The sequence below is a fragment of the Corvus brachyrhynchos genome, unplaced genomic scaffold (genome assembly GCF_000691975.1).
Source record: "Corvus brachyrhynchos isolate BGI_N302 unplaced genomic scaffold, ASM69197v1 scaffold46, whole genome shotgun sequence".
NCBI classification, from domain to species: Eukaryota; Metazoa; Chordata; class Aves; order Passeriformes; family Corvidae; genus Corvus; species Corvus brachyrhynchos.
Window position 1 is genome coordinate 695,730 of NW_008238838.1, and position 22,823 is coordinate 718,552.

General features: G+C 50.2%; 1 protein-coding gene across 3 annotated transcripts in view; it reads right to left on the reverse strand.

Annotated features, from left to right (window-relative positions):
- Nucleotides 1-1,248: 1,248 nt before the first annotated feature.
- Nucleotides 1,249-22,823, reverse strand: part of FLI1 (Fli-1 proto-oncogene, ETS transcription factor) — an 89,680-nt gene continuing 68,105 nt past the window's right edge. For all 3 annotated transcript variants that reach the window (XM_017738524.1, XM_017738523.1, XM_017738525.1), the window contains 4 exons: nucleotides 20,160-20,225; nucleotides 6,115-6,177; nucleotides 4,779-4,826; nucleotides 1,249-3,788 (listed from right to left, as the gene is read on the reverse strand). In XM_017738524.1, the coding sequence (XP_017594013.1) occupies nucleotides 3,259-3,788; nucleotides 4,779-4,826; nucleotides 6,115-6,177; nucleotides 20,160-20,225 (707 nt within the window). In that variant the 3' untranslated portion in view covers nucleotides 1,249-3,258. The remainder of the gene's footprint in view (nucleotides 3,789-4,778; nucleotides 4,827-6,114; nucleotides 6,178-20,159; nucleotides 20,226-22,823) is intronic.

The following is a 22,823-nucleotide window of genomic DNA, read 5'->3' on the forward strand; positions in this document are numbered from 1 at the left end:
CTGTCGGGCACTCTGGGGTGAGATCTCCTTGCCCTAAGGTCTCTGGATTCCATGGGAATGCTGGGAGTGGGAGGCAAAATCTGTCTAAAGCTAAATGTTAGCAAATACTAGAAATAATTAATATCTGAAGCTAAATATTAGTGGATACTAGAAAAGATTAATGCCAGCGAGTACCCTGAAGGGAAGGATGAAAGGAGGCAGAGAGGACCTGAGCTGGGATGCTGCTGATCACCTCCCTTCTCAGGAGGGCTCCTTTAACACACTGCACAGCCAGAATCAGATGCTTCTCAAATTGTTGGTTATTTTCAAACGTCTTTTTTCCCCCCCAGGGTTCCTGCTGGCCAAATTTTGCTATCAGGGACATCTTTACAGTCTGATAACCTTCAGATTCTGCCTTTAGACGCTTTTGTGCAATCTCATCTTCTGATTTTCCTATTACTGGCAGGTGGGCAGGACACGGTATTCAAATAAAACATTTGATATTTCCACTGATGTTGCCCAGTCAGAATTAACCTCACTGCTGCTGCAGTGGAAAACAACGGAGATAAGCAACAAACCACTCGCTCTTGTGACTAAATTGAGCAGCTCCAGTGGAATCCACAGAGGGAGCAGCTCTGGGGTGCTGGAAGTGGCCCTTTTCCCGAGCCGATCAAGCCTTGTCCTGGCGCTCAGCAACAAAAGCTTGTGTGCAGGAAGGAAGTGCTGTGCTCGTGCAGCCCTGCCTTCCCAAGGCTTTATCAGGTCTGCAGGGGCTCCAGATATCTCTCAGGACCACCGTGCAAAGCTGCAGGATGTGCCTCGGCCTGACCTTTACCCACAATCAGAAGATTCCTTGGCAGTGCTTGTTTTTGCAGCCTCCACCTCAGGAATGCTGAGGAGCACTGGCTCTCCCCGGGCTTTGGGGATAGGTGTGAAACAGGAGCAGGCTGGGCACACACTGACATTCCTGAGGGCCCTGGGGCACCCCAAGAGCCACCTCAACACTTCAGCTCCTCTGCTCTGGCCTTCCACTTTCTCTCTCTCTCTCTCCACGGACAAAAGCCAGAGCCTGGGTTTTTATCCCTCCAACAACCAAATCAGGTCTGACCAACTCTGGCAACAACTTTCTGGACCAAGTGGGTGGATACTGCAGTGGCCAGGATGGGTTGCCACTACTGTGGAGCTGCTTTCTTTCCCTTTTTAGCTAAATTCAATTTCAAGCTCATGCAGGTGTGGGAGGGGAGGGAGAGAGTGGGACAATGTGATGCCTTAGAGAAGAAAACCACCATTTATTTTGTCACTTTTTTTTACATCATCTTCTTCATACAACTATTTCATTGTAACATTAATACATTTTAAAAAAAACAACCCACCAAGATAGCTTGCAAAATTATATATATTTTAATATCCAAAAAGTACATTGCATATATATAGTAGCAAAAGCCCCATTTCCATGGGTAGTTTCTCCATACTTAAATTTTGCGATTATTGCAGAAATGTTACTTAAAAACACCCCGAAAGCACTAAGACTTGACTGGATTAGCCTGATCTTCTCTTCCCACTTTGTTAAATAATGGCATCAGTGCTTGTGTTTAATGTTCTGAGCAGACTCCAACGCTCTGGTTTCAGCCTCCCCTCCTGCAATGGGACGCACATGGACCAAATCCCGCCCCCACAGAGTCCCAGGGGTTGGTCTAGACTAGATAGTTGTGATCCTGTTAATTGGCTGCCACTTAATACAAGCCAGCTAATGGGTTGTACATGGAAATCTCGCCCCCCAGACATCTGTTCCAAACCCCAAACGCTTGTGGTTTACCCTCTGTTTACGGCACCAAACCGCCGCTTGTGCAGCGTCACATTCACACGTGCAGAGCTGGGGATGGCTGAGAATTCTGGAAGGGGTCGGATTTCCACAGAACCCCCCAGCAGAAGCCATCAAAAAAAGAAGTATTTTGTCGTTTTTTATCTATGAAGTGGTTAAGGTCTTCCCAAAGTTCAGGATTTGGGTGAAAAGCGATCACAGAATATTGCAATGGTTGCCTTGAGATGCTGGGCCTGTTTTCAATCAGCCTCAATGCAAACATGGGAGTAAGTGGAGTTAATTTGCAGACAGCTACAACAGACTAATACAGAAAATCCTCTCCTCTAGACAAACCCAGGGCAATCTGGAAGGTTTCTGGCCACTTTGGGGGTCAGTCATGGATCCAGTTGCAGGACCAAGCCTATCTCCAACAGATACATTACTCATGTCTTATTTTTTATTATTTTTTTTTTAGCAAAACGTACAAAGCTACAGCCCAAATGTACAGATTGAAAAGATGTACAAATTACATTAAAAAAATAAACAAAAACAACCGAGCTGGTAGTAAAAAACAAACCTGCATTTGTGACCGAGGTCAACTCGTTTTATTTACTCTTTCTTTTAAAACTGTGAGATATAGGGAAAAATAACTCTGCATAATTTATACAGTAATTTGCCTTCTGGTTTGTTGACCCTTGGTTTGACGGGCTGACAAACGCACAGCGTTCGCGAATCGGTGCTTCCAGAGCCCCGCAGCTCGGGCAGAGCCAGGGACCTGCTGTCGTTTATTCACTTCACTTCTGCTTCCAAGGAATGTCTGTGCTGGACTTTGCCTTACGCTTTGTTCTGCTTTCTGCTGCTTTCTGAGTTCAGACACAGTCGGATGAAGTTGTACTCTAGAAAAGTTCCTTCAATGCCCTTTACTTCTTAAAATATACACGTACATATATATATATGAATATATATATATTTAATTTCCAGTTGGGTGAGAATCCTCCTCTGCCTTAGAGCTAAGATTCCAGTTGTGGTCCCCTGCAGCCCAGCGTCCTCCACTGAATGGTCAAATGGCCAGTGAGAAAAACCCCATTGTGGTCATCTTTTCCTATGACCCACTGCTGGATCTATGCCTTGTCAAAAGCCTTTGAATCCTTAAAAATTCCTCTCATCCAAAAGCTAATAATCATTCCAGGGAATGGTGAACCATCTTCATTGTCACTTCCTACAGAGGACACAAGCCTTAAACCCCAAAGAAAATGCAGAGTACTGGCCCACAGGAGCTTCCATCTCTCAGTTCAAGACACAAGAGGCAAAGTTACAAAAGTAAAAGGTTTGGTCCAGGAATAACCAATATCCAGTTTTAATTCTTCCCCAGAAAGGCCACAATTATCCATTAAGGGTCCCCCCAAAAACCATAAAAATCCCAGGAGTAAAGAAAAAGTCCGACCACACTGCTCAAGGCCACTGGCAGATGAAAACATTTAGTAATAGCTGCCCAAGTGTGGTGTGACGTGGGCGTTGGGGTGGCGGGGCACGTTGGGGTTGGGGTAAATGCTTCCTGCAGGGGAGGTCCAATAGGGGGAGGCTGCTCCAAAGAAGCTGGATGATGTGACAGGCATGGAAGAGGGGTGTGGGGGCACAAAGTTCACCTTCTGCTGGTGGGCGTGGTAGGATGGCATGTAGGACAGATCCGACGGGTACTTGTACATGGAGGACTCGGTGGGATGGGGCTGCAGGGCCTGGGCGATGCCGTGAAAGTCAAATTTGTAGGCATACCTCTTGCCATGCACCTTGGTCATAATGTTCTTGTCGTAGTAGTATCGCAGTGCCCGGCTCAGCTTGTCGTAATTCATGTTGGGTTTGCTTTTCCTCTCGCCCCAGCGCCGCGCCACCTCGTCAGGGTCCGTCATCTTGAACTCGCCGTTGGTGCCCTCCCACGTGATGCAGCTGGCGTTGGAGCTGTCCGAGAGCAGCTCCAGCAGGAACTGCCACAGCTGGATCTGCCCGCTCCCTGCAGACACGAGCCAAGGGGAGAGGAAATGACTCGGGGTTTCCTGCTCCGGGGCACACACAAAGGCAGGAAACAGAAGGACTATCTCGATCTCGACTGGGAACTGCTCCTTCAGGCCTTGGAAAGGCGGCCCTAGGAGTGGATAAACTGTTCCCAGCAAACAAGTTACTCAGCCCTTTGTTCTGGGCCCGCGCCTGAGGTCACGTTAGATTTCATAATGGTTGCCTTTGGCCTTAAAATGCTCGGGCTGTTCATAAACAGGGCTTTCAGTGAGGACACTGCTCTGCAGAATTTTCACTGACTGGGCAGCACAATGTACTTCACCCCTCCACTGCTCACTGTTTGCCATGGAGATTGTTTTGGATACCTCCAGGTCTCTCTCCAGCGGGTGAGCTGAGTTACACGGGATGATTTGTTCCCAAGATGATTCCTGGTTTTACTCGGTGTAGTTGTACAGGTAGTTAAGAGTAAGTTAAGAGCCTTAGGAGGATGTTTCCTTACAGGCATCCCATGTGTTCACTGTTGGTTAGTTCGAGAAGGATTTACTCCAGGCCTTACTCCCTAAAATCAGGATTATTTACTGCAGATGATGTGCTAGGGACAGCTACACTGCACCTTTCAGAGATGTTTTGTGCCTTTTTTCATGTAACCCACAGCAGGCAGTGAAAAATTAACCTGTGCTGCAAATCTGGGAGACCAGCACTTAAGTCTGCTACAAAACTCTTCTTAGGGAGTGCTGGGTTTGGGGCAGAACATCCAGGATGGTTATTTTGTCCCGACAGAGGTGATGTTGTACCACTTTCCTCACTTTTCTGTAAGGATTTTGGCAAAAGCCCTTGTGAGGTCACAGCTACTGAGGCCAGGGGCTCTCACAGGCCACCCCATGGGTGCAGGGACAGCAGCTGCTCCTCCAGTGCAGGCTGGAGCAGCAGCTCCGAAGGGAAATTCACCTCTTTGATAACGGGTGTCTGAAATGTAAAATGAACTCACCTGGATTGGCAAGACGGCTGCTGGTGGGCCCCAGGATTTGGTACGGATCTAAAATATAAATAAATTTTTAAAAAATCACCCGACAAAATTTAAAGGATGCTTCATCAACAAGAAACTCCAGGTCATTGTGTTTGTTCTAGAAACCAAATTTTCATTTTCTTTCTCTACTCTTTCTGCCCCTTCTCCCAGGGCCTGGAAGTGCTCCTTCTTTCCTTCTTAGCAAGCAACCACCAAGTATTTCTGGGATCCCAAATGGCACAGCCACGGCTTCTGGCACTGCTCTCAGACCTGCCTGCTTTCACAGTCTTGGACATACCCTGCACTGTGTGGCAACCAGAAAATATCAAACGTGGAAAAAAGGAGTGTGGGATAGGAGAACAGCCACACAGCAGGAGCAAATGTATTTCTCCTCATAAAAAAGGGCTAAATAAAAAGGAGAGCAGATGAGATTCTCAGATTCACTTGCTAGCAGCTGAGCTTGCTGCCCTGGGAGGGCAGGAAATATTCACCCGAGTCTCTCTTTGTGAAGCAAACACAGCATTAGAGAGATGAGAGTAACAGGAGTTTGTTGCTGGCTCCACCAAGGCTGAGTGGTTCTTGAAAACCCCACAAAGCATTTATTAGGAATGAATTCCTTCCCTTTTTGTGGGGCCTCCTCAGACCTAATCTCTACCCTTCTCCTTTGCCTCTCTCTGGTTGTGGTGCTTTGGATCTGCAGCGTTTGCTCGTGGATTGAACCGGTGCCAAGAGAACCAAGCCCTGGAACAGAGGACGGGGATGGAAAGCAGCTGTGCCGCCAGGGAAGGTGGGCTTGGCCTTTGCAAGGCCCTGGGAAGGCAGCAGGAAACACCCCCTGCTCTGCCCTGTGGGGCTGCTTCCCTCCTCTGCTCCTCTGTGGCCGGGGAAGCCCTGCTGGGATGTCTGGAGACACTTCCAGTGGGAAGGGACACGCTGGGATGCCCCAGGGGGCTCAGCTCATGGGGACACTGCAGATCCTGGCACAGGGATGTTCCTTTAGCAGGCAACCACCAAGTATTTCTGGGATCCCAAATGGCACAGCCACGGCTTCTGGCACTGCTCTCAGACCTGCCTGCTTTTACAGTCTGGGACCTCCTTGGACATGCCTGTGTGGTGACCAGAAAACATCAAACATGGGAAAAAGGAGTGCAGCGGGGCAGAGCAGCCAAACGGAGCCTGTTGGGAAGAGCTGCTGGCACAGCTCAGGCCATGTCCTGTCCCCTGCCAGGGGCTGCTCCACACGTTAATTCCACACATTAATTCCCTCATGAGTTCCCCCAGCTGCTCCCAATCCAAGGGTCACAGAATCCACGCTCACCTGGCTGGGGCCGCTGCTGCTCTGTTGTCTTATTCACATTTTGTGTCCCCGCAACAGGAGGGCCTGGGAAGAGAGAAGGGGTTTACAGGGGCAGAGAACAGGTACAGAGTACAAAATACATCCTGCAGGAATCACAGCGACTGCCAGGGAGAGGTTTGCTCAGCCTACAAGCTGATATTTTGGGGATTGCACTATAAAATTAAGAGATATCCCTAGAAATTTAAGTTTTCACTGTAAAATGAAAATACACCAAGAAGGAAAACATTGTATAGATATTTATAATTTCCTAAATAGGCAATGAGTCAAGGAAAATATTATGTAGCTACTTCATTAATTTTCTGTCTTTTACTCCAACTGAACTTCCATTCTAGTTCGTTGTGAACAGAAAATTGGATTATTAAATGTACCTCCTTCCATGTTGGAGCTTTTCCCACATTTTTTGCAAATACAAATTCATTTTTAGGCAAAAAAAATATTGGGGTTTATCAAATATTTATTTGAAAATATTGTGGTGATTTGTATCAATCCCTTCAACAGGAAGATCTGTTCCTCCTCTCTGTGTCATTTCTGAAGACAGAAAACCGTGACTCAAAGAAGAATTCTCACCTTTGGGGCGAGCACAGCTCAGGAAGCTGCAGAGCAAAGGGAGGGGCCTCAGAGGTGCTGCCACGTTGATTTACACCAGGAGGACCTGGCTGAGGGCTAAATGTGCCCACCGTGCTCAGGCAGAAGCCCCAGCGGTGGCACTGGGGACAGTGGCTCAGGGCCACCAGGCTGTGCCAGCTGCAGCACGGATTTTAGGAACAGGGAACTATCTGCGATGTCACCCCGCTGCCGGGAATCCCAGGCACTCTAAACCCAGTAAGGACAAGAACTGGGCTGAGCAGGGCTCGAGCACAGGGGCCTCATCTGCCTGCTGGTCTTTGCTTTTCTGGAAAGTTGTCAGAAACTCTCCGAATGTGCCCGACCTGTCCAGATCTGTCCGTAAAACCATCCCAGCAGGGGACAGGCCCGTGGTTACCAGGGAGTCTGTGCAGAGGATTTGCTCCTGGCCCCTTATCAAACCCTACAAGTATTACTGTGTCCAAAACATCATTCTGCTTCTTATCTGTCCCCAGTTCTACCTCGTACCTGTCCCCAAAGTTTCTGCCCTTCTGACACTCCCAGCACAGGCCAGCTGGGCCTGAGTCTCATTTCAACCTTCCACTGCACAGTTTGTGATTCCCATTGGGACACCTTACTTGTAGAGGCCAGAATTCCCATTGCTGCCCCATCCTGCTCTCCTGCCTGCCTCACAGGAGGGCTCTAGTGACAAAAGACAACGGGCACAGAGGGCTTGACATGAACTTTTCCTAGACAAAACTTTGCAAGGATCTGGCTTTGCTTCATGGTCCCAGCGGGCTTGGATTCTGTAGGGCTGTGTTTTTTCCTCTCCCACATCTCCAGTGCTCCCCTGGCCCCTCACAGAGGGTGGAAATAGGGGTGGAAATGCAGCAATGGGGCTCTTGGGGCAATTCTCAATCCTAATGGGGACAGGGATCCTGAATGGGGACAGGAATACCTAATAGGGACAGGGATCCTGAATGGGGACAGGGATCCTGAATGGGGACAGGGATCCTAATGGGACAGGGATCCCTAATGGGGACAGGGATCCTGAATGGGACAGGGATTTGACCTGACACGTTCTGACCAAGTCCTGTCATGGCACTCAGTGGAATCCAGTGTGACCTATCCCAGCCAGAAGGAGACCCCCTTCTCTTATCCCAGGATTCAGAGGAGCACAGGCAGAGGAGGAGGATGAGATGAACCCTGTTATTACTGCACAGGAATTCAATGAGGATTTTAAACCCGAGGATTTGAGGTCACTATAAGGAGGCTCTTTCAAGGAGACAGAAAAAAGCATCCTCCAGGGCCATCCCAAGTGCCCCTCTGCCCAGCACCTCCTGCCTGTGGGGCTGTGGATCCACCCCAGGCCCTGGCACATTCCTGTGGCGCTGGGAAAGCCGCTGAGGCTTTGGAATTACAGCCCTGCAGTTATTGGCATGGAAAGGAAACCACAGAGAGACGGGAGAGGGGAGGGTGGGGGAGCCAGGGAGGAGGGCAGAGAGGGGAAGGGGGAAAGCAGAGCTCATGTCATCAGCCTGGTTTTATTTTTATTTGACTTGTTTGTTTTTTTCCCTTCTTACAGAAACCACAAACCCCACTGCAAATAGATCGGACTGGAAAACAAACCCCGGTGGTTCCAGCTGGGACAAAGGGTGGGATGGGACAGCTCGGGAAGAGGGAGGTGACAGCCTCATGCACACTGTCCCAGCAGGGAGCCCTGTCCCAGAAGAGAGCTCCATTCCCCATCAGGGAGCCCTGTCCCATTTGGGATCCCTGTCCCATTAGGGATCCCTGTCCCCATTCGGGATCCCTGTCCCCATTCGGGATCCCTGTCCCCATTCAGGATTCCTGTCCCCATTAGGGATTCCTGTCCCCATTCAGGATCCCTGTCCCCATTTGGGATCCTTGTCCCCATTCGGGATCCCTGTCCCCATTAGGGATTCCTGTCCCCATTCAGGATCCCTGTCCCATTCGGTATCCCTGTCCCATTTGGGATTCCTGTCCCCATTCAGGATCCCTGTCCCCATTTGGGATCCCTGTCCCCATTCGGGATCCCTGTCCCCATTCAGGATGCCTGTCCCCATTAGGGATTCCTGTCCCCATTGGGGATCCCTGTCCCCATTCGGGATCCCTGTCCCCATTTGGGATTCCTGTCCCCATTTGGGATCCCTGTCCTCATTTGGGATTCCTGTCCCCATTCAGGATCCCTGTCCCCATTGGGGATCCCTGCCCCATTCAGGATCCCTGTTCCATTCGGGATCCCTGTCCCCATTCAGGATCCCTGTCCCCATTTGGGATGCCTGTCCCCATTGGGGATCCCATTAGGGCCCTTCAGTGGTTTACACCAGCTGAGATGCTGATGTACATTTTGGGTTGTTCCATCAATAAACAGTTCTGCCCTAAGTGACACTAATGGAAATGCCATATGATGATCCCGTTAAAAGAAGGGCAGAGATTCTTTTTCCAACAGAAAAATCCTTTTCAAAATGGAGGGAAATTTCCTTCCCATAAAGTCATGGAACTCATTGAAAATTTTCAGTTTTCTCTGATTCTTTTTGGGGTCAGGTCATCGACTCAGGGGAATCAGCTGCTGCAAAGGGCCTGCTTGATCCAGAGTCATCAGCGTGTTTTGAGTAAATAAATGGGCCATGACTTGGAGAGATGATCTTCCTCCTCCTCCTCCTCCTCCAGAGGGAGAAGCTGCGTCCCAGAGGAGGAACCTGCTCCCCCCAGAAAGAGAGGTTTTCACCAAAAAGTGGCACCATTCCAGTCGGATGTGCTGACCAGCACTGGATCCCTACGGCAGCTTGTGCAGGATCAAGGCCTGGTTCTCCAGGGAAGTTTAGCTAAGCCTGGTCCCTGTGAATGGGTTTCCTGTAGCCTGGAGTTTAGGATGTAAAATGACAGCTTGGAAGGACGGTGTGAATGTGACTCAGCCCAGGTTTAATCCAGGCTGGCTGAGCCCCTTTGCCTCAGTTTTTCCTCTATAAATATGGATTATGCAGCAAAGTGTGGGATTTATAGGGGCAACCTTGTGTTGTAGGATGAGATTTAGCCCTGAGTGTGACTTTGCCGTGGTAAGAAGGGTTCAATATGATAACCAGCAGTGTGGGCCCTGCTGTTGAAACACCACTCAGCTACTGCAAGTTTCCAACTCTTTCGCTCCTCCTCAAAAAAAAAAAAAAAAAAAAAATCAAAAAGCAGGAAGCTATTTTTATTTCACAAAAATCCCTGCAACGTGAAAGAACCACACCAGCCCTCCCGGCTTCCAGGCCCAGGCTCGAAAGCTGAACGTGTTTAAAGCAAAATGGAAAAGGCAGAGCCAGGGAACCCATCCAGAGACTCGGGTTCCTGCAAAACCAGGACCATTCCCAGGACCTGACGCCCAGTGGCTCGAGGAGATCCTGCAGAACTGCAGCCAGACGGTGACAGGGAGAGTCTTATCTGTCATTAAAACCGTTTGGATTTTACACCAAAACTTGCCATGGGATGGACATCCAATTAAGACTTGGACCAGGGTTCTCTCCCGGTGTAAATCAGCAAATGGCTACAGTGAAGTGGGGGCAAATTTATCCCAGAAAGGATCAGGTCCCCATGTCTGATTTAGGCTTAAAAGGCCCCGTGGAACAAGAGCCCTATGACAAATGTGTGTTCAATACAAAATGGAATTAAAGAGCAGCAAATAAATCATAGATGCTTTCACGAACTGTCACTCTGCAGCTGTCTGGTTTATGTCCAGGAATTCCCCAGCACGAATGCTCAGTCTATTAGGAGGAAGGTAAAGGATATTAATAACGCTTTGCACTTTCGCAGCACCTTTCAACCGAGGATCTCACAGCTTTGCAAACATTCGCACTCACAGCGCGCCTGGGAAGGAGGTTAAATAGCATTTTATTTATTCTCAGGCATAAATGCACTTTCTGCAGGCTGTAGCTGCCTTTCCCAGGATCAGGCTCTGTGGGGCAGGCTGCAGCAGTGGTCTCTGTGCCCTTTTAGCCCTGCTCTCCACTTTCTCACCCCAAATCTCCCTCAGCTTCTACCTTGCCACCCTCTGTGCCCACCTCTCCAGACAGCCCCTGTCCCCTGCCAGCACCTCTGGGGCATATTTAGTCTGAACAGACTGATGGATATCGCTGGGGGCAGATGGACAGACACACAGACTGCCTTTGCAGGAAACCAGCCTGAAAATCCCCAGGTGGATTCCCACACCATGATCCCAAATCCTTGTCAGTCCTTTCAGCTGGAGTGCAGCCCAGCGAGCAAGGCTTTAGGGAGTCTGGGTTTGAGATATGATGTATTAGGGAGCAAACCCTCTCTGATAAGCTTTAAAAGGTTCAAAATATTTGAAAAGAGCCCTGGTGTTTTATGAATCTGAGAGTTTGGGACAGAGGGGAGGCAAGGGGGGGTTTCACTGAACAATGGGCTCACAGTGCCTGCGCTTCCTGAGCTGCTGGGAAGTGCTGACAGCCCCTTCATCCTGCTCCCTCCGGAGGGGCTCTCTCAGCCAGGCCGAGTCAGGCACCACTTTGTGCCACCAGCCCTGGTGAGGCTTTCCAGGAGAACAACGAGCTTTGGGCCTGGAATATCTGCATTTTTTGGGCCTTTATTTTTCTAGGATGGATGTAGTAGGGTGGGGTCATTTATGGACTAAATGCTTTATGGGCACTATAGGGGAATCTTATTTGGAATTCCACCCATGCTGGCACTACAGACAAGGCTGGGGAGGAATGGAAAGCCCAGGAGTCTCTGGAGCTGATACCTCCAAGGAAATTCGGCAGCTGCACGATGGGAAGGGGCTTGTCCTAAGTCATGGAGACAGAGCCAGGAAGGGAGACCGGGGGAATGCAGCCCCAGGCGCCCTGGGGGATTGAGACTTGTGATGTGTCACAAGGGGCCTATTTTGTGGCAACTGCTTTATAGGGAGAGAGGAAAAGGAGGGTCAGGTACATGGAGAGTCCTGTGGAGTTCATAGCCCACTTCAGATCTGCAGCCTTCTCCTTCCCCTCTCCTGATCTGCTGCACTGAATTCTCTAAGGCCAATTCCTGCCTGGAAATACCCGTGCTCCCAATCCAAGTGAGACAGGTCATCCCAGAACAGCTCCTCCTGCATTCCAGCTTTGGGCCATGCATTCTCCGTGCAGAACACAGGCTGGTGTTTGCAAGGAGTCCTCCTGCTTCAGGAGGAAGAAAGGATCTTGGCCTGGTGGCTGGAATTTAAATTAGCTTCCCTAAATGGGGAAAGCAGAGCCAGGTGTCCTGAGGGATGCAGACCTGTGGCTAATCCAAGTGGTCCCTTGGGGTCTCCATTTTATAGAGAGGGAGGGAGAGGAGGACATGGACCCCACAGCTTTTCCTGTCCGTGTGAGACTGTGTGGCACTCCCCTGGTGCCTTGGAAAAGTCCCAACATGGGGACAAACCCCTCTGCTGCTGCGACCCAAGCACGTCATCAAGGTCTGTGTGTCCAGCCCTCCCACTGCCTCCTTCCACCTCCTGGAGATCCCATCGAGGAGCTGGGATCGTGTTCAAGGCCAGCTGGAGAGCAGAAACCCAGACTGCAGCCTTCTGCAGGGACAAGGGAGCCAGAAACACCCCCAGCTCCTCCAGGAAACATTCAGTGGACTGGTTTAAATGGTGGCACCAAACACTGAAGCTGTGGAGCCCAAAAAGTCCCTCCCTGGTTCCATGGACACGTTCTGAGTGCCCCACAGCGACCCAGGACATTTCTGAGTGCTTCACACACAGTGCAAACCTCCCAGGGTCAGCAGAGAGGAGCTCCAGCTCCTCTCAGCACAAAGCTGGGAGGGCTCTGGGCTCTCGCCTGTCTGTAGGTGTGGGCAGGGATGGTGGGACAGGGCCCGGAGCAGGGCAGGCTCTGAGGACTCCTCTGGCCTTTGCCAATGGCTCTGCAACTTCCCATCACATTACCCAGCTCCAGGGACACGTGTGTCACAACTGAGCACACTGAGCCTCAAAACCTCACAGCATCACTCATCCTGCAAGGAACTGCTTTTCAACTCACCATCTCTGCTAATTAAAACAATTCATTAGCACGTGTGCCACACGCTGGGCTGTTTGCCGTTCCTGACCAGTGTTACCGGGACTGTTCCCATGGTTACATGAGACTTCCCAGTCCTTCAAGCACCAAACTCACTCTTTTCTCCTTCAAGACACGATGTGCTCTTCCTTGAGCTAAGGAACCCCTGCTCCGGGGGTCAGAGGTGGAAATCAGTGATTCTAAGTCTCTTCACTAAGAGGAAGCAACTCACTGAGTGCAGAATGATTTCAAAACTACTTATATTCTACATGATCAGGCTATTTGATTATTTCACAATTGAAAAATATTATCAAACCATCTTTTGCATCCACCTGGGTGCACTGTTGGACTCGATGATCTCAGAGGCCTTTCCAGCGTCAGTGATTCTGTGATCCTCTGATCTCACCATTGCTGTTAACCTGTTTTATAGATCCCAGATCCAGGCCTGGAGCAACACTGAGTTTTGACCTGAAGTCAACTCAAACCAAGTGAGAAGGGACTGACTGCTGGATTTAGGGGAGAAATCTACTGCAGAGATGGATGTGAAGAACAGATTTAGCTTGGGGAGTGTCTGAAAGTAGCTGAGAGCCTGGTTCTGAACTGCTGCCTTTATAGAAGTACAGATCAGAGGGATCACACATTTCTGATTGAACTCCTGTTCTAAATCAGTGATGGGTTAAAGCCCTGTGGCTGAAGCCCACTGATTTCCAGAGTCAGACAGGATCTGGAGCTCAACATGGTACAGGAACAGAACAAGGATTCAGTATTCCTGTCCCTGGGAGTGTCCAAGGCCAGGCTGGACAGGGCTTGGAGTGACCTGGGCTAGAGCAAGGTGTCCCTGCCCATGGCAGAGGTGGGACTGGATGGGCTTTAAGGTCCTTCCAACCCAGCCCGTGCTGGGATTCTGTGATCTGTGGTTTCCAGAGGGGTTTCCATGAGCTGGTCCGGGCAGGGCGTGCTCAGGACAGGTTTGAGCCCTGTGCCCCTGTCCCTGGCCAGACCCGGGCACAGGGAAGGAGCTCCTGGCAGCCAAGAGCCCTGAGCTCTGCTCCCCACTCAGACTTGCTCCCTGCCTGCTCTGAGCAGAGGCGACAGCCCCCAGTCGTGCCTGGGGCTGGAAAAACATCCCCGAGCCGTGCAGCGCTGGCACTTCCTGAGCCACGTCTGCCTCGCCCCGTGCGAGCCTCACAAAGACACATTATGAAGAAAAGGAGGAAGCAATGAGAATATTTTTTTTCCTTGTTGTTGCTTTTTTTAATATCGGCAGCAGAAATCCCAATGCACAGTGCACAGAGGCTGAAGAATGTGTCCTGAGAATCCCTCCCAGAGCCAGCTTGGAAAAGCAGATGCTCTCCAGCCAGCAGAGATGTTCCTGAGCCACGCAGGGCTGCAGGCACAGCCAAGGCACAGCCACACAGCTGCACATCCTCTGCACACCTACAGAACCACCCCGAACACACCCAGGCGTGGGCAGGAACGTGTCCACAGCACCGCGTGGATGTTACCCCCAGCACGGGGTGTAAAACCAAACCATCAGCGGGCTTGGAGGTGGCTCTTGTTGGAAAACGCACAAATGCAGAAGTGAAAGCACCCCAAACCTCACATCCATGGAGAAAAAGGCCACGCACACAGGAGAGAAAAGGGAAGACGCACACGCACAGCGTGGCAGTTTTACAGCTTTCAAGCCATTATCAGGAAACAAATTAACTCTTGTTTGAGGAAACAGCCGAAGCACTTCCAAGGCTCTGGGAGGGAGGGCCTGGCACCCCAGCAAACCTGTGACCCCCCCCCAGTGCAATAACACTGCTTGCACTGCACCCCAGGCAGAAAAATAATGGCTCTTTTGCTGGGGGAAAAGGAAGGATAATGGTTACTTAGAAAGTGCTCCAGACAAGCTGTCAGGTTGAATTCAGAGAACTGGAGTCTACTCTGGGACAGCGCTGGCTCAGGGTGATCCCTTGTGAGTTGGGTTTCCTGCCTGCTACAGCTTAAAGACAACGATTCTTTGTTTCCAGTTTTTCTGGTGAAAAAACACACGCCTGCCTCCGAAGAGGGTCAGGGAGAAAGCAGACAAAACACTAACTCTGGAATTTCAAAGGAAAACAATTAAAAAAAAAGAAAGTATAAAAAGCAAAATCCGAGCGTGCTGGCTACTGTCTCCCCTGAACTCATAAATCCCTGCTTGGCCACACAGCCAAAATGAAAGGAGACCTAAAAAAGCCTCCCCTTCTTCTGCTGCCGAGCTAAAAATGGGATATTTCATCACCAGGCACGCAAATATCATCGAGAAATGTTTTACCAAGTACAGACAATTAGGAGGGCACAAAGCTGCAGCTGCTTTTCCTCTGCCACAAGTGAAGCTGGAGAGTTTAAAACGCTCACTGTGAAAAGGGGCTGCACTGACACACTCACAGGAGGGTTTATTGAACATGGTCAATATTTTTCACTACAACCTTTTAGATCTGAGAAATGGCCTTTTCAGGAGAAGGGTTTTATGCAGGATTTTGAGAGTGTGTTCCTGCGGGAACTGTGCTCACGCATTCCCTGCGGTCTCTGCTCCTCTCTCCCCAGTCCCCCAATATTCGAACCTGTCGCCCCAAATTGTCACTCAGTTTGACAAGTGGGAGAGAGGAGTTTTGAGGAGTTCCCACCAGTTTAAAGGGAACAGAGGCTGCAGCCCTGACGGTGAGGAAAGCAGCTGCACAGACTCAGGTTTTGTGAGGTACCAGGGAGTTGGTGTGAGAGAGATTTTATTGATGCTCCAACACCGGGAAACTTTCTTAGGGCCTCACAATGAACATTGGTACAAACCCCTGGCAACACACGCTGGATTTCAGGGTTCACTGATTTATCTTCCTAAATTTGCCAACAGCCCCACCAAACACACAAACACACACCTTGTACACAAACATCCCCGATGTTCACACAACCACTTCCATCATGTGAACATAAACATGGGACAGCCACAGACTAAACCCGTAGAATTCCCCCCCTCCATCCCTATTCATGCATTCACACAGAGATTTCTTCCCTCTGTGAAAGGTACCACATCCCTTTTTCCTGTGCTCTGCTTGAGTTCAGGTTGGATTTCTGAGACTTTGGGATGGTTTGTCACTATTCTCAACCAAATTTGGAAGGCTCAAGAAGGATCCTGTCCCTCTCTGCAGCCCCCTGCCAGGAGCCAGGTGGGGGTTGGGATTTCTCCCAGGAACAGCTACAGGACAAGAGGAAATGCCCTCAAGCTGTGCCAGGGGAGACTCAGGTTGGAATTTCTCCCTGGAAAGGGTTGCTAAACACTGGAAGGGGCTGCCCAGGGAGATTTGGAGTCCCCACCCCTGGAGGTGTCCAAAAAACACCTGGATGTGGCACTCAGTGCTCTGGGCTGGGGACGAGGTGGGCATCGGGCACAAGGATGGTCTGGGAGGGCTGCTCCAATTTACATGATCCTGGGATTCTGGGACTCTGTTGCCTTGGGCCAAGCCTGGCGTGTGCAGAGGACAGACCTGTGCTGAATGCAGGTTTTGGATCAAGATCCTAAATGATCTGGAGGCAAACAGCACCAGGAACGCCTCTGGTGAATTCTCACACGTGGTGCTGAGCCTCCCTTCACCCCGTCTGCCACCTCCCTGCACAAACACCCTTCCCTGGCATCAGCACGTGTTGGAAAGCACCACACATCCCACCCCAGGCATTCCCACAGCTTACATGGACACGGAAAACTTCCCACATCCACACCAGGAATCTGCCCCCAGCTCTGCCCTGGGTTCAGCTCCTGCACAGCATTTTGCTCATGTATTAAACACACGACTTACACAGACCCCAAACCACTAAAACCTGAGCTCAGCTTTAAAACTGAGCTGGAGTGAGGCTGGAGAGCTCAGAGCCCTTTGGGGACGTGGCCCTTTGGCCTCCCAATGTTGTTGGATGTGAATATTCTTTCCATTTCCCCATGGAAACCTGCTCAATGGCAGCATTCTGCAGGAGAGCAGTCTGGGGTCTCCCTGCACTGGGGCAGATCTGTGGGCTCAGATTCCTGTCCCTGTCTCCAGAACCTACAGCAGGTCACATATTGCTCCAAACAGTCCCAGAAAATGACCCAGACCATCTCTGCAGTGGGAGGGGGACACAGCTCTTTCCATTCAGCCATCAGAGCAGGCTCCTTTCATTTCCCAGAAAATTGCTCTCCCAGCCAAAAACCACTGGTGATTTCCATTAGAGCAATTCACTCCTCAGAGGCAGCCGAAGACAATTTGTCCCAGTGACACTCAGTCCCATCCCTTGAAGTGTTTGTGAGCTGAGAAGGGGAGAAGCTCAGGTAGGGACACAACAGGGTTCTCGCTGTCTGCTGTGAGAGCAGCACTCAGCTGCCCCAGCTGTGGGACCTACAGGCTCTGCTGTAAGGATTCCCAAGAGTTCTGCTGCAAAGATCTGCACTTTGGCTCCCCTAAAGCAGAGCTGCAGCTCCTTCTGTTTGCAGAGCTGGCACTGCAGGGAGGGAGAAGGCAGAAAACAGAAGGGAAAAAGGGAGTCAAGTCTGCAGCTGCAGCCAGGGCACCAACCCCAGCCCTGGGATGGCGATGGGACACGGGCCAGGCTCCCTGTGCTCCTGGGGACGTCGTCCTGGGGGAGGGAGCGGAGCCATGTGCTGCATCTGGAACATCTGCAGCTGTCTGTGCTGCAGCTGCACTTTTTTTTTTGCCGGGTAGGTTCTCTTTTTGCAGCCGTGGATGGAACATGCTGAGTAAAGCACAGCGTAAATGTACGCAAAGAGCTCCTGTCTCTCCCTGGAACCTGCACAAGCAGGTTATTTGCATTTGTTTTGCAGAAAAATTACAGGAGGAGTGAAGAGAACGGTATTTTTTTCCTATCTTTGGCATGTTTGGCACTATTTCATCACCTGCTTTTGAATCCTCAAGGGCAGGAGGTTAGAAAAAGTCGTCTGTTTTTATTCACAGGCGTAGAGAGGAGAAACATTTACAGGACTGGGAGATTCCAGATGCATTAACTCGAAGAAAAATGTTTAATCTTTTGAGAAGTTAAAAAGCTGTAAAAAATCATAATTTTTAACCTGAAATTGCTTTTCCAAAAGAATATCATCTTTTGGAGCGAGAATATCATGTTGAAGTGAGCCCATTAAAAAGGAAACACGGCAAATCTTGTTTCCCAACAAACCAGGCTGAGGAATCCAAGTCCAGTTTTATGAGCATCACGAGTTTCTGCTGTGCTATTGGATGAGCCACTTCATTCTGCTCCCCCAGTTCCTTATCTGCCAGCCTGTCACGTTCTCCTGTCTCCTCTCCTGCCATCTTATCTCAGCAATAACCTCAATCAGCTGAGTGCGGCAGTTTATGCTACACCAATACCCAGTGTGGAAGGAATGACGGAATTTATGCCTTATAGGAAGAAATGGGGGAGGAATAGATGGGATTTCAACATTTCTACGTAGTTCTTAATTTTTATTTGCCTGCCCCCTGGGCGTGCTTGGTCCTTTATTGACACGTGATGAAAGTTCCATGTGAAGCTGAGGGCTCCACGCTGACAGCAGTGAACCCAGAGCTCTGTCAGCTGCACTGCAGAGACACTCTCGAGGCCACTAAAAATGCAGGGGAGGGACACTTTCCCCTCAAATTTCTTTCAGCCTGAGTGACTCCAGGCCTGAGACACAAAGTGTTTAAAAATTCAGAGGAGTGCAGTTCTATGCAGAGATTTTCTCCTTAATTTAAAAAAAAAAAATTAAAAAAAAAAATCACACTTTTCTTGGGTTTATTTTTGGCAACTTCTTGGCCTGAGACAGAATGAGCTGAGGTTTGGATGTGAGGGGAAATTGTGGAGGAGCACGTGCCCTGCCTTATTCACATAGGAGCAAGCCCAGCTCGGATGAAGTTTAAATAGATGATTGTTAATGTCAAAGCAGCAGTCACAGCGAAGCCTGAGTGGCTCTGTCCCTGTAATGTCCCTGTTTTGTCCCTGTAATGTCCCTGTTTTATCAGCTGGTGCTGCCTCAGGAGAGAACAGCGTGCCAGGGAGCTCAAGTGGGCATTCACACGCTGGACAAAAGCAGCTGCTGGAAAGAGCAGCCCTGGTCTCATGTCCAGGTCCAAGGGATGAAATGCAAGGAGAAAGAAGCAGCAAGGACAGGAGGCAGCCAAACCCTCCATGCAGGAGCTGTTTCATGTGGGGTCTGTTTGCTGCAGCCCCTCGGTGGAACGGGAGGTTTTGTCTCTCCAGCTGTGTCAATAAAAGACCTTCTGCCTTTCCCCACTGTTCTTTTTAATCCAAACTTGTGGCCCGTCCATGCAGCCACATTCTCCTGAGGAGCAGAGAGGTGTGTGCATCTCACAGTTCATGTAACAGTGAGGGAAGTGGCACAGGGACAGGCTGGGTCCAACTGGGGGAGGCAGGAGATTTCACCCCTTCCCAGAACCTGAGCTGAACAGAGCACAGGGAACAAACCCAATGTTCCTGCAGTAGCACAGAGGGCAAGGAAAACCCCATTTAGGGCTCCTGTCCCTACACACGGAGTCACAGAGTCTACACAGGAGTTACAGAGCACAGGAACAGATTTTTGCTCTTTATCACCCTATTTGGCCTTCATCAATTCAACTTCTTCTCTGTTGTAGGTACGGGATGTGCTTCATCCTGTCCCTGCCCATGGCCTCGGGCTGGAACAAGAGGATCCTTAAGGTCCCTTCCACCCCAAACCATTCTGGGATCACACCCACCACACCAACGCTCACAACTTTATCCTGACTGAGAGTCCAGCTGGTCAATAAAAATCAGAACAAGGAACACCTGACTGAAGGACACACAAACAGCTCCAAAGCCTGAAGGAGCCCCAAGAGGGTTATTGACTTTTAAACTTCAAGGTTCCTAAGCTATAGCCATGTGGTCAGAATTTCTACCAGATAAACAAAAAATGGGTTATTTGAAACAGAAAAGAAAACCAAACTGTTCCAGAATGAAGGTGTCAAAAAGATACATTTGGTCTCCCTTGCTGGCTGAAATGAGCTGCAGATCCATGGAGGGGTTTGGAACACCTGAGTGGCCTTTGCAGCAGTGAAATTTATTGTGAGAGGATTTTATCCTTTCAACTGTGAACTCAGAGAGAAACAGTGTCTCAGGCCTGCCTGTGTGAGATTCCAAACTGGTCACATCAGGAACAGGAAATGTGCCACCAGCTCAGCAAAACACCAGTGTGCCAGTGACACAGTTTGTGCCACGGCGCTGTCGGGACAAGCAGAGATGGCATTTGCAGCCTGGATGGGGCTGCACAGTGGGAATTATTCCTCTTTAACCGTGCTGTGAACGCAGAGCGGAGCAGAACATTTTCATGCCAAGGATATTGTTAAAAAGGTCCAGTTTTAACCCAATCAAACCCAAGACAATTACATGCAAAACACTGACCTTCTTTGGTGGCAAGACGTGAGGAGTCTGTGTGGGATGGAGTGTTGTAGACCAGCAGTGAGCTACCTGCAGGGCAAAGAAAAGGAGTTAGTGCAGTCTGGGCACGCTCTGCCACAGGGAACCATGAGGGCAGGTAGGAAATGCTGTTAATAGCATGAAAAAAACGAATTTTGCCGCTAATTAGGCACCCATTTTCTGTGAAATTCACCTAAAAGCTTGGTAGCTGCAGGTCACACGTGCTGCTGTTTGTGCACTTGCAAAAAATAAAGATATTTGTCTCCTTCACTGAGTGCCTTGATGTCCCCCACTGACAACTGATCTAAAATGGTGAGGTCGTTCAGTGCATTTATCCAGGTACAGAATCTATCCCAGAAATGCCTGAGGCACAGACTGTGTGCCAGGATAAGGAAGAAGATTCTCTCTCTCTGGCTGTGATAGAGAAATTTCCTGTTTGAGGAACAGGCAGGAGAAAACACATGAATTGCACTGTCAGGACCTGGACATTTTTAGAGTGTCACATGCTTGGTTTGGGGCCAGCAGCTGCACAGATCTCACTGGGATTCCAGCATCTCCCATGCTCTGGGGGATTTGGGAGCAGCTCTCTTGGATCAGAGAGGCCTTTCCATCCAGCCCCATGTGCACACAGGAGCAGCTCAAAAAGAACCCATTGGAAGCGTCTGTCCTGCGCAGTCTGTGATGGAAATGTTCCTTTCTAAGCATTTCCCTCTGCTTCTCTTGCAAACTCTCCTGGAAATGGAGGGGGAGACCCTCGGAGCTGAGGGAAGCCAGCACGAAATGCACATTTCCTGGCTGTCTGGTTATGAGTGCTCACAGAGTCTCCTGGGCTCACCTTCCCTGCAGCTCCTTGGAGAAGCTTGTGCTGTGTCAGAGACATCCCTGACAAGGCAGAGGGTCCTGTGGTGTGGCTGGAGCAGCACCAATCCTGCCCACAGACCCTTCCTGCTCTCCAGATCCCCTCAGTTCGGTGGGATCCTGCCCCTAAGCATCCTCAGACCCCTCAGCAGGGCAGGAAGGCCTCTTTGCAGGCACCACAGCACCAGCTGAGCAGGATCTTGCGGCTGAGCCCTGCAGTCCCACGTTCCTCTGCTCCACATGATCCCAAATGACCTCAGCTGCCCCTCAGTACTCACAGAGTGTCTCTCTTTCCTGAGGGAGCTGAGGTTTGGGCAGTTCCCTGCCAGAACTGAGAGCCATTGCAGGTGCTGGATGCTGCTGGCCCTCTGCCCTCTGCTCCAGCGGATTTCTTTCCTTCCCAAATGCAAACAAAGGCAGAGGCTGCACAAGGCAGCAAGGACACGGAGGCTGGAGGTGTTGGGAAACAAAGCTGCTCCCAGGGAGGGGAGGATGGATGGTACCAGATGCTGCAAGTCAGGGGATGTTTCCAAAGACCAGGATGGATGGTGAACGAGGAGGTAAAGAGTTCAGAGGGATCCCAAGGGCACCCTGGCTCTGAAAGCTGCCAATAGCCAAAGGGGTTGGCTGAAATATTTAGAGAGATTGGCTGCTGAAGGAATTGAAACAACTCTGTCCACGTAACTCATGTTTTCATCAGATGGTTTCTGGCTTTGGCATTTCTTTCTTGAATATCTGTGGGGAAACTCCTGTGCACCACTCTCTCCTTTTCAGGTTATTTAAAGCAATCCTGAGTGCAACGCCCAGCCTAGCTTCCCCCTGCCAGACAGGGAAGTGCTGGGGAATTCAGAAACGTGGTTTTCTATGACTAAAGGGGCTGCAAATGAGTGGCTGGGGCGGTGGGGGTGGGGTGATGAATAGCACTGAACGAGCAGGATCAACCTATAGCTACTTTAGGCGAAAAAATGCAGCCCAAGCCTCTGGAAAGGGCCGGCGCCTCCCCAGGTTTAATTGCTCAGAGTTGTCACCTTTGCCCGGCAGTCTGAGGTTTCTGGTGGGAACACCACAGAGAGGGAAATGTGTTTCCTATTAAGGTTTCAATGGAGGAGGGAAAGGGAGAAAGGCAGAGACCCAGATCAGGACAGAGGGGAGCAGACAGACGGACAGACAGACAGACACAGGCCAGGCTGCTCCTGCCTCTCTCCTTCGGGGGCAGAGCTTTGGCTGTGATGAATTTTCATTTTTGTTCCTGTTCCCCCTGCCCGGGTCAGCGACACCGTGGATGGATCAGCTCTCTCTGTAGGGGTAATGCAGGGCTGCTCTCCCATAATTAATGTTCAAACGCGTTGTCTTATGGCACCCCCCACCCTTCCCTTCCTTTTATTTCCCTCGCATTCATTGCAAAAAGATGGAGAAGGACTGAAAACCGGGAGAGTTATTTCCCCATAAACCCTTCCCTCTCATCCTTCAGAGGTGCAGGAACATCTTGGTTCCACAGTCTCGGGGTCTATTTAATTTGAAAGCCTTTTTTACCTTCACCTTCCCCAGGCCCTGTGGCCTTCCCTGCACAGCTCCTGATGGAATCCAGGTCCTGCTGCACTTGGCAGGATGGTTTTGTTTGGCATTAAGGCATGGTAAAAACCCCTGAGCAGTTTTCTGCTTCTCACCACAGCCTCATTCTTTCCCCTTCGGGCTCCTCTCATTTGTGCACACCCCACACCCTGACCGTCCCCACTAGGGAGGGAAAGGATGGAGGTGGCAGCTCAGCTTCTTTTGATCTTCATCCCAAAC